The sequence below is a fragment of the Anabrus simplex genome, chromosome 3 (assembly GCF_040414725.1).
Source record: "Anabrus simplex isolate iqAnaSimp1 chromosome 3, ASM4041472v1, whole genome shotgun sequence".
NCBI lineage: Eukaryota > Metazoa > Arthropoda > Insecta > Orthoptera > Tettigoniidae > Anabrus > Anabrus simplex.
In genome coordinates this window covers 91,083,655-91,095,726 of record NC_090267.1, presented here as the reverse complement: position 1 = coordinate 91,095,726, position 12,072 = coordinate 91,083,655, and the positions used below count along the sequence as shown (strand labels likewise).

Genomic DNA, 12,072 nt, shown 5'->3' with positions numbered 1-12,072 from the left:
CAGGAAATACGGAACATCAAAAAGTGTATTTCCGTGTTACTGTGGACATGACTGATACAGAAATAACATCCTTTTTTTAAATTCTGAGCAATGTACAGACAAAACTCTTATTTTATATATATATATATAGATGATCTTCGTTGGGTTAATCACATATCCTGCTTCGTAACTACATGTAACTTTTAGTAGTTTTTTTAAAAATTGGAAATGCAATATTAACCGAGCAACTAAATAAATAAGTACAAGAAGTTGTTTACATGACACCACACTACCAAATGTTCTGAGAAAAAAATGTCCCGTTTTGGACCTTCAGAATCACCCTGATAATGACAATGACTAAAGAAAGAATGTACAAAGCATAGGCCTGTTACTCTATGTATAAAAGTGGCGTATAGAGCTACTACTGATGCAGAAGGCTAAAACTCGACTGCAAGCAGCTGATATGGATGATGGAACATGCCATGTTTTCCAAGAGCCAGCGGCATCTGGATAACGGGAGATGATGATTATGATGATGATTCTGATTTAGATATTCTATGTTTCTTACCTGGTTCCATTAACAAGCTGATCTAAAGCATCCAAAAGACTACGTTTGTTGAGATCTCGTAGCAGCATTCTGATGCCTATTTTAGAACCATCTATCTTGGCTGCGTTATTCATCTGGTCACTAAAAAACGGGATGGCGATGACTGGGATGTTATAATACGCTGCTTCCTGAAGGCTCTGTATTCCTCCTTGCATGATAAATGCACGGATGTTTGGATGAGCTGTAAAAAGTAATATAAACAAATAAATCTTCCATGGAGTGGTTACAAGGGAAAATATTCATCATATAACTGTGTTGTGTCCAAAGCTATTATGTGTGTGATTTACTACGTTTCACAGTCACCGCAATCCTCTTAAAGGAGTCTAAACATCTGGAGAACATGTATAATCTACTTGTCTGGAGTGAAGAGCAGCTAGAGTACCCACTGTGAATGTTTGGGTAGCACTGCTACTCTCTATAACGGAGGAGATCTTGTATCTGTATGTACTTACCAGTCTGCGATGGTGTATTGCTTACTCAACAATCATGACACTGTGCGTAGGTCTGTGTTCAAATTTACAGAGGTTGTGTGTGAACCCAACAAAATTATTGTGCAATTTGCTACAGATTTTACGAACGTTAATTTTCTTCATTCTCTTTCTTAATCCGTTTACCCTCCAGGGTTGTCTTTTCTCTCGGACTCAGCGAAGGATCCCACCTCTACCACTTCTAGGACAGTGTTCTGGAACGTGAAACTTTGAGTCGGGCTGATACAGCTGCAGCTGGCGAGGAGGACCAGTACCTCGCCCAGGTGGTCTCACCTGCTATGTTGAACAGAGGCCTTGTGGGAGATGGGAAGATCGAAAGGAATAGACAAGGAAGAGGAAAGGAAGCGGCTGTGGCCTTAAGTTAGGTAGCATCCTGGCATTTGTCTGAAGGAGAAGAGAGAAAATACGGAAATACACTTCAAGGATGGCTGAGGTGGGAATCGAATCCCCTCTACTCAATTGATCTCCCGTTGCTGAGTGGACGCCGTTCCAACCCTCGTATAATTTTTAAAATTTCATGGCAGAGCCCGGAATCGAACCCGGATTTCCGGGTGTGGCAGGTAACCGTACTAACCACCACACCACTGAGGCGGATATTAACGTTAGTCTACTGATATTTTTATAGTTTTATTTTCATTCTTATGTATTTTTTACAGCTGATGCCTATTTTGTAGGCCAGTGTCACCAGTTCAGTTGTGAATGTAGAATGAATTTAAATAAACATAATGAAAATAAAATTCAAGAGCCAGTTACTTTGTTGGTTATTATGACAATAAATAACCCTTTATAAGTATCCGTTGACACAAATGGGTCCAATCACGAAATTTTGTGTCGGTCTGTCTGTTTGTTACCCCAGCACAGGAAAATGCGTGTCCCAATTTAAATAAAATTTCGTATATATGCTCCTGGCGGTCGAAGTTAACATATATCTTACAGTTTGTTGGTTAAAACGAAGGTGGGGTCTTAGAAGAAAGTCGCAGTGTCAATGAGTAGTTTATTTTCATGACCGCATTGGACTCGGAATAGACTTTCATCATATCAGAATTTGATCGCTAAATATGGGGCGTTCAGAATGCAAGTGGTGTGAGTCCAGATAAACTGTTTTCGTGACATTGGGTGTAAAAGATATATGGGAATAAAAAACTCAGCATATATTTTACAAATCTAATTTGGTCTATTTGCAAAGAGAAAATAGAACTTTTGTTCCATGTTAGTTTCAGTGCACAGAATAAATATTTGAAATTATAGTAATTTTTGAAATAGAAATTATGTACTTGCTTCAGTTGGCTACTGAAAATTATTAAAGAACATTCATTACACAATATTACATTTTTATTTAAAGTCTTTAATTGACAAAATTCAGTTTAAAACTACATCAATCCAATGTTTCCATACCCAGTTTTTGTACTGATCACAATTCTTTATATACTCATACATAGAACAATCGACCACTGTCTTCAGCATCTACGTATTTTTTGAGCAAGCATAACATTCATCTAAAGAAATAGTTGCGTCTATCGAAACAGACTTTCAACGTATTAGGTCGTGTTACGTACATGAAGTACGTGTTGAAGAGATGTTAAGTACAGAACAAAAATGGCCTGCCGGACACCAGTGTGGTCGTGAAAATTCAATATTAGTTGCGTCTAATTTTAAATTCTTCCTAGCCTGAACAGTTCTTATTAAGAACACTTCTCTTTCCTGCTTCGGGCACACCAGTTCAGCTTGATGCTGTTTCACTGAAATCTTTATGTTAACGGAGATCAAATTTGGTCGCGAAAACATTGTAATAGAGTTTCTCTTTCACTGGAGCTCCCTATTCTTCTTTACATTCCTGACGTACATATTGTCCACTTTGCAGATAGACAAATCTCGGTTAATTTTTTTTCCAGAATTTTTGTTTCTAGTGTAATGACTCTGACAGGCAGGAAATAATTTCATTTCTGATTAATAACTTCAGATTTAAAACTTAACTTTTGTTCTTCCGAACACTATTTTCTGTCCATAGTAATGATTAACTGGTGTTATAGCAACAAAACATGGAGTGTAGACTTGTTTCACTTGTATTCTGAAATAATAACCAAATGCTTCAGTGGTCATCTCACCTGGAGACACACAGCTCAACTATGGACTTCATTCACTAGTCCTCTGAAAAAAGCCCCATACTGGAGCGTTTAATACGCCTCTGTTCTAAAAAGCAATAATGTTTGGATACACCACTTGTATTCTGAGCGCCTCATATTCAGTACTTAATAGTAAGTTAATAAGAACATCCCCTTGTTGTGATTTTAAACTACACTGACTTAGCAAATATCATGGGATAGTCACCTAATAGCGTGTGGGGCCTCCTTTGGTCCTGCGAACTGCAGCGAGACGTCGTGGAAGTGTGTCGACAAGTCCATGGTAGTCCTCTGAACGCAGCTGACACCAAATCGCAGGATCTATGGCACGGAGCCTGCGTTCCAGCATATCCCAGATATGCTCGATAGGGTTCATATCGGGGCTCCTGGGTGGCCATGGCAGTCGTTGGACCTCCGCTACTTGTTCTTGGAACCATTCCCGGGCGACGTGGGAGCGATGTGGTGGCGCCTTATCATCTTGAAACACCGCAGAACCGTCTTGGCGCTGGAAGGCCAAAAATGGGTGGAGATGGTCTCCGAGCAGCTCAACATACCGCGTACCATTCAAAGTTTCTTCCAGAAAAACTAGGGGGCCCATTCCATACCAGGAAAATGCACCCCAGACCATAACAGACACACCAGCGCCCTGGACCACACCTTCGAGGCAGGCGGGATCCATTGCTTCATGTGGCCTGCACCATACACGGTGCCTCCCTTCGGCATGGTGCAGTTGAAATCGTGATTGGTCCGACCATATCACGTTACGCCATTGTTCCAGTGTCCATCCCTGGTGACTGGTGACAAATGCGAGTCGTTGTGCCCGATGACGTTGGGTTAACAGTGGCACCCGTGTGCGGCGCCGGCTCCCATACCCCATAGAACCCATGTTCCTACGGATTGTCCACTGGGAGACGTGTCTAGCACGGCCTGTGTTGAATTGAGCCGTGATTTGTTACACGGTTGCCCGTCTGTCACTATTGATAATCCGTCTCAGATGTCGCCGGTCAAGGTCATCGAGGGTGGCTGGACGGCCGGTCGTTCGTCTGTTATGGACGGTGACACCCGCATTCAACCATTCACGATACACCCTGGACACGGTTGATCGTGTGAAGCCGAATTCCCGCACCACTTCCGAAATCGCACTTCCCATTCGTCGGGCACCGACAACCATACCCCGTTCGAACGGTGTCAGATCACTACGACGTCCCATGTTACACCTGTCACATGTACAGCCACTGCTCACAAGGTCTCCCATACAACTGCCGCTGGCACAGGGGGCGTGTGGTACTCAGATAACACACCTGGGCTTCAGTGCTCCGCTATCCCATAATATTTGCTCAGTCAGTGTATAACCCTAATATACCTATGGTAAGGTAGGGTATATGTATTGTTTCTGGATATTAAATAATTAAACAAATATACAGTAGTAGCCTATACAGAGCGGGTTGGCCATGCGGTTAGGGGCGCGCAGCTGTCAGCTTGCACTTGGATGATAATGTGTTCGTACCCCACTGTCGGTGAAGATGGTTTCCCGTTGTTTACCACTGTCACACTAGGCAAGTGCGGGGGCTGTACCTTAAATAAAGCCCTGGCCGGTTCCTTCCCACTCCCAGCCCTTTCCTACACCATCGTCGCCATAAAACCTACCTCTGTCGGTACGATGTAAAGCAACTTGTTAAAAAAAGTACTCATATAGGCTAGTATATGCCGAAGACATGCTAATGGCTACCCGAACACCATCGGTGTCCGAACCCACAACCTCCCGATCCGCGTCGGATGCTCTTACCAAATGAGCTCTGGCAGCCTACGTCATGTTTATTCTGTTTGGAAAGATCTACGCTACAGGTCTAGCGCTACTGCAATCAATCAATCAATCAATCAATCAATCAATCAATCAATCAATCAATCAATCAATCAATCAATCAATCAATCAATCAATCAATCAATCAATCAATCAATCAATCAATCAATCAATCGATCGATCGATCAATCAATCAATCGATCAATCAATCAATCAATCAATCAATCAATCAATCAATCAATCAATCAGTCACTACTGACCTGCATTTAGGGCAGTCGCCCAGGTGGCAGATTCCTTATCTGTTGTTTTCCTAGCCTTTTCTTAAATGATCGCAAAGAAATTGGAAAATTATTGAACATTTCCCTTGGTAAGTTATTCCAATCCCTAACTCCCCTTCCTATGAACAAATATTTGCCCCAATTTGTCTTCTTGAATTCCAACTTTATCTTCATATTGTGATCTTTCCTACTTTTAAAGACACCAGTCTAACTTATTCGTCTACTGATGTCCTCCCACGCCATCTCTTCTCTGAGAGCGGGCGCAAGTCACCATCTGTGGGACAATTCAAACTTTTTCAGGCATAATCCGACAATTAACGTTTCCTTTTCAGGTATTTTCTACATTTTTGTTATACTGAGTCCGCCTCTGTGGTATAGTGGTTAGTGTGATTAGCTGCCAGCATCAGAGGTCCGGGTTCGATTCCCGGCTCTCCCACGAAATGTACAAAGTGTTACGAGGACTGGAACGGGGTCCATTCAGCCTCGGGATGTCAAATGAATACAGAGGTATCGATTCCCACCACAGCCACCTCGGAAGTGGTTATACGTGGTTTCTCCACTTCTCCTCCAGGCAAATGCCGGGATGGTATTTAACTTAAGGCCGTGGCCGCTACCTTCCCTCTTCCTTCTCTGTCGCTTCCAATCTTCCCATCCCCCACAAGGCCCTCGTTCAGCACAGCAGGCGAGACCACCTGGCCGAGGTACTGCTCCTCCTCCCCAGTAGTAACCCATACCAAAAGTCCCACACTCCAACACTGTCCTTGAGGCGGTAGAGGAGGGATCCCTCGCAGAGTCCGAAGGAAAACCCCACCCTGAAGGGTAAGCGGATTAAATAAATATACAATAATATACTGAATTAGTCCCGACAGGCTGAAGAAACTCACAGCTTGAAACATCCGTACAATGACACCAGATACCTGAAAACAGACATCCAATATCACTTTCTCTTATTGCCAAGAGGAAAGAGAGGGTCCTTGGTAAGGGATTCGGGATGCCACCCTTCTGTACCTGAAATTAACGTGAACAAAGTTTCCGACATCTTGTATTTTTAATAATGTACACATTTTATACAGCTGCCAACCTACAAGACAAAGACTACTATAGAGAATAAATTTACCTAACATACCACCCCACCAAAAGGTGCAGGTGCCTTTTGCAGAAAAATAATAAAATGGAACATATGCACACAAAAATGCACCAGTCAAAAATAGGGCAAACACGATTTTTATAACAATACAATGATAATGTTCAAGCAAACTGTAGTGTAATGATCATTCCCAGTTCGTTTCTGGCAATACACACAACTTGTTGATAGGACGCATCATGGCACCAGAAGTGGTGTTGACGGTAGCTACTCTGGCGAGACCGTCGTCTCCGAGATGGACCCCTTCCACCAATCCTCTTCTCCATTGAAGAGGCGGCAGGTTGTCATCCTTGATGAACACAACATCACCAGGACGTAAGTTAGGATGCTCTTGTGTCCATTTGTAACGTTGCTGAAGTGTGTTGAGGTAATCCTTATACCACATATTCCAGAAGTCTTGAGTCATTTTTTTGTATATGTCTCCATTTAGAGAGACTATTGATGGGACAAGGTTTGAGATCGCGGTCGGGAAGTGCCGTGAGTTGCTCACCGATAAGGAAGTGTGATTGAGTGAGATAGGATGAATCTGTCGGATCATCGCTAAATCTGGATAGAGGACGAATGTTCAGGCAAGCTTCGATCTGTGAAGATAGGGTAGTTAATTCTTCAAAGGTGAGTATTGTTGATCCCATCGTTCTTCGAAGATGAAATTTAAATGCTTTTACCATGGATTCCCAAGCACCTCCAAAATGAGGTGCAGATGGAGGGATGAAGTGCCAGGTAATACCTATTCCTTCTGCGATCTTCACAATTTCTTTCTCTTGCTTCGGATCTTGTAAGAACTTCTGAAGTTCCTTTAATTCCCTCGATGCACCAATGAAATTGATGCCATTGTCGCTGTAGATATTGGCAGGACAGCCTCGACGTGTGGTGAAACGACGTAGTGCTGCCATGAATGCACTTGTTGTAAGATCAGAGATGATTTCGATGTGCACAGCTCTGATCGAAAGACATGTGAATATTCCATCATAAGCCTTTCCTGTTGTCCTACTTCGTCGTGTTCCTATCCGTATTAGGAATGGGCCAGTGTAGTCTACTCCAACATTCATAAAGGCTCTAGTAGGAGTAACCCTATATCTTGGCAGGTTTGCCATTTTCTGTTGAGCTGCTGATTTTCTCAGTCTGAAGCATGTGTAGCACGAATGAATGCATTTCTTAACGATTTGGCGAATCCTCGGTATCCAATATCTCTGTCGCAGCGATGAAATGAGTAATTGAGGTCCTGCGTGTAGTAATCTTACATGTTCACTCAGGCAGAGAAGTTTGGTGAGGTGATGTTCAGGAGGAAATATAAGTTGATGCTTGGCTTCGTATGGAATTGGTGCGTTTTGTAGTCTTCCTCCGACTCGAAGAAAACCATTTTGGTCCAGAATTGGGTTCAGACTCTTCAGTGTACTATTTGCATCAACAGCTTTACCTTGCTTTAGGCAGAGTATTTCTCTTTGATAACAGATCGATTGTACGATTCTGATACAGACCCTGAAGTCATTATTTACCTCTTGTAGTTTCAGTGGTGATGTATCGCGCTCACTGCGAGTTTTCTTGCGATTGGAAGAGAATCTGAGACACTGACCAACTGTTCTGAATAATCTGTTTAAGGATGATAATCTATTCAGGAATGTATCATCGTGTTTTATGACAATAAGTGATGTTATAATTCTTTGGTCAGGGATATTCGAGGTGTCGCATTCTGATTGTGCTGGCCATGATGCAGGGTCTAGACGCAGCCAGCTGGGGCCTTCCCACCATAGTGCACTATCTTGAAGAAGCCGTGGCTGTACTCCTCGTGATGCAAAATCCGCAGGATTGTCCAGTGATCCAACATGACGCCAATGGGAGGCTGGTACAGTGTCTTGAATTTCTGCCACCCTGTTTGCCACGAATGTTTTCCATTTTTGAAGGACATGCGCGTAATCAAGCTAATACGATTGCTGAATCAGTCCAAAGTAGTACACCATCGGGGGTAGTGCGTAGAGTTTCAAGCGTTTTCTTGACAAGACGAGCCAAAATTAAGGCACCACATAATTCGAGACGGGGAAAAAAATCTGTTTTAGAGGTGCAACCCTTGATTTTGCACAAAGAAGTCTCGTGAGAACCTCGGCTTTGTGGTTAACAGATCTTATGTACACGGCAGCCCCGTAAGCAGTCCGTGAAGCATCGCAGAAGCCATGTATATCGATATTCTTCACTATCCCTTCACTGAGGACCAGTCTTAAGTAGTGGTATTTGTTGATAAAGGTCAATCCAGGTATCGAGCAAATTCCCGAGCAGTTGATCATCCCATCCTGAACCTTCTTGCCACAGGCATTGCATGAAGACTTTGAAGAGAACAACTACGGGAGTTATCAGCCCTAGTGGGTCGAATATGGATGATATTATGGACAGCACCATACGTTTTGAGCACTTGGATTCCCTTGAGATCGATTGATGTGGCTTCAGGCTACAGTTGATTTGAAATTGCTCCGTTGAAGGGTGCCAAGTTAAACCCAACGTTTTTACTACGCTGCTCTCACTGTCAGTCAATGAATGATTATATTCTCGTAATTTCTCTGGGATTTATTCAAGGAGTTCTGGGCTATTTGTGCACCACTTTCTCAACGGAAATCCTCCAAGCTGAAGAAGGTCTTGAAGTTCGATTCGCAACCTTAGAGCTTCATCCAAAGTATCTGTCCCTGAGATGCAATCATCCACATAAAAATCATGGCGAAGAACTGAAGCCGCTCGAGGGAATCTGGTTGCTTCATCCGTAGCCAGCTTTACCAGGTATCTTGTAGCTATGTAAGCTGCTGATGATGTGCCATACGTGACGGTAGTAAGGGCGTAGGATTTTAGTTCGTCCTGAGGACTTTCTCGCCATAATATGCATTGCAGGGGTTGATGTTTTGGGTGCACTCTTACTTGTCGGTACATTTTCTCTATGTCAGCTGTAAAGGCTATTCTATGCATACGAAACCTCATGACCAATGAGCATAAGTCGTCTTGTACTGTTGGTCCTACCATTAAAATGTCATTTAGTGCCACGCCATTGTCGGTTCTTGTAGAGGCATCAAAAACCACCCTTGTCTTGGTAGTACTGCTTGAATGGTTGTGAACCGCGTGATGAGGAATGTAATATTCTGTTCGTCTTAGTGTGGAATTTGGTTGAAGTTCGACCATGTGTCCAAGTGCTTCATATTCCCTCATAAACTCGACATAATCTTGACGAAGTTTGCTCTTCACTTGCAATTTTCTCTCCAGGAAATGAAAACGTTGTCTTGCAAACTCCTTTGAGCTTCCTAGGTTTATTTCCTTTTTCAGGGGTAATTCTACTACACATATTCCACTCTCGTCCCTTAAGGTGGTGTCGATGAAATTTTTCTCACATTCCGCATGTTCTGGTGAACGAATTTCATGACTTCTTTCCTCTATGGATCAGAATCGTTGTATTTGATTCTCAAGACTGAGGTCAGACCTAATAAAGAATGAATTAGATCTTTGCCCATTGTCTTCTCCTTCATTCATTTGCTGTGGATACTCCCCGCTTAGAATCCATCCTAACTTAGTGTTCTGCAGTGTGGGATATCCTGCGCGAAATTTCCTCCCCTCCTTCAGGAGATGCAAAAAGAACTGAGCCCCGATTAGTAAGTGAGTACTCTGAGGAAGGTGGAAATCTGGATCAGCAAGGATGACATCCTTTGGGATATTCCATTCCTTGAGGTCGATGTTTGATGCAGGGATATTGCCAGTTATCCTAGATATACTATACATTCCATATTGAAATGAAAGTCACTGACTGTCGAGTGCACTTCTACGTTTACCGATGAATCATCTTCGGATGTCAGTTCACCGAATGCCTTTAGGGATATAACGGTCGTCGTATTCTTCTTCTTAAGTTTAAGTTGTTGTACCGCCTGCTCGGATATGAAGTTGCTTTGGGAACCGCTATCTAATATGCCTCGCATGCGATGATATCATCCGATCGAGTCCTTGATTTTAACCGTGACTGTGCTTAGAAGAACCTGAGTGTTTGAAGTACTTCTGAGAGAGTGATGCGACGATTGGAGTGTGTCGTTATCCTGTGGGTTTTGTGCCATAGTGTTGTTTATGTTAGTTTTTTCCTCATTCTGATCGTTTTGGTATAGCAACATGTGGTGGTATTTCTTGCATACCTTACATGTAGTACTGGATCTACATGCCTTCCAAGTGTGTGATGGACTAAGGTAGTTACTGCAGTGCTTGCTACCTTTGATCAATTTGAAACTTTCACCAGAACTCAAATTGAGGAAATCAGGACATTTATACAGCCTGTGCTCTTCTGAGAGGATGTAACATCTCTCTGCTGTCGAAATGTATGATTGTTGTTGTGTTATCAAGCGTGGCGCTGATTTGGGGTAATTGTTAAGACTGACTGCAGGTGGTTGGGTAGAAGAGCAGAGTTGTAGTGTCTGACAGCGTCTCTCCAAGAAACTAATGAGCTCCTCAAATTTAACTGCATCGGAATGAGAATGCTCCTTTTAAACTTCTAACCTTAGTTTTTTGTCTAGTCGAGAGAGTAGGAGTTCATTAGGAAGTAAATCTAGGATACTTGGTTGGGCGTTTGGGACATTAAGAGCATCTATACTGCCATTGAATATATTGATCAGTTTGCGTATTTCACTCTCCGTTGAACCTATTTTATGTGAAGTATCCGTAATTTGCCTAATGTGTTCAGCTGCAATTAATTTGGGTGAATGATAACGATTGACCAGAATGTTGTAGGCTACTTGAAAGTTGGAGTCAGAAATGCTGATATTTCTTATGCTGTCCTTGGCTTCGCCTTTCAGAGAGGAGAGCAAATAGTGGAATTTCTCTATGTTTAATAGGTTATTATTGTTGACCACCAGGCCTTCAAACGTGTCTTTGAAGTGCAGCCAGGTAATTAGAGTCCCACTAAAGGTAGGGAGATTTATTTTCGGTAATTTGATATTTCTAGGCATGTCATGTGATGACTGGGTGAGCACTTCAACATTACCCGACACGTTTTGTAGATTGGTGGCCTTCCTTAATTTAGCCTCCAGCAAGTCGATTGTGTCTTCGAATTCTTCTCGGTAGATCGTGTTAGATACATCATTTTCTTCATCATACGACTCTAGTTGGCTTTGAATTTGCTTGAATTCTTCGTTGGTGGAGAGCAATCTGTTTAATTTAACCTGAATGAGGTTAATATCGGCAGAATTTATTTCCGACTCAACGAAGTGTTGAATGCGAGTTACACAAGCCTTCAAGGTTGCTCTCCTTTTGGTTAATGTTCGTTTGTTGGAGTCTACCATATTTATAGAATATCGTGGTGCTATAAAATGAGTAACATTTCGATAAGTTACCACAGTGTAGTGGATAATAATTATTCCGAGGTAACACGTAACTTTCTGGATGAACGGAACAGTAAGTAGGAACTAATTACAAGATTTTATAAAGGTTCGTAAATTTGTTAATAGATGGTACTAGCCAGGGTAGTTGTAGCAGTGGACGGTTGTGGACCTTGTAAGAAGTTATGACTTTGGGCGAAAGGTAGCGTTAGTTGTACCATAACCTAGCTGCAAGTTCCTTGATAAGTTGTGACTTTGGGCGAAGTTTGTGCTAGGTTAACTTGGTCAAGCATCTAATATTCGTTTGAATTCGATCAGAATCATGAAATTT

At 42.4% G+C, this 12,072-nt stretch overlaps 1 protein-coding gene across 1 annotated transcript in view; it reads right to left on the bottom strand.

The window, feature by feature from the left end:
• LOC136866011 (UDP-glucosyltransferase 2) overlaps positions 1 to 12,072 on the bottom strand; it is a 98,115-nt gene that overhangs the window by 42,602 nt on the left and 43,441 nt on the right. Inside the window, exon 6 of the mRNA XM_067142622.2 lies at positions 548 to 767. Within this exon, the coding sequence (XP_066998723.2) occupies positions 548 to 767 (220 nt within the window). The remainder of the gene's footprint in view (positions 1 to 547; positions 768 to 12,072) is intronic.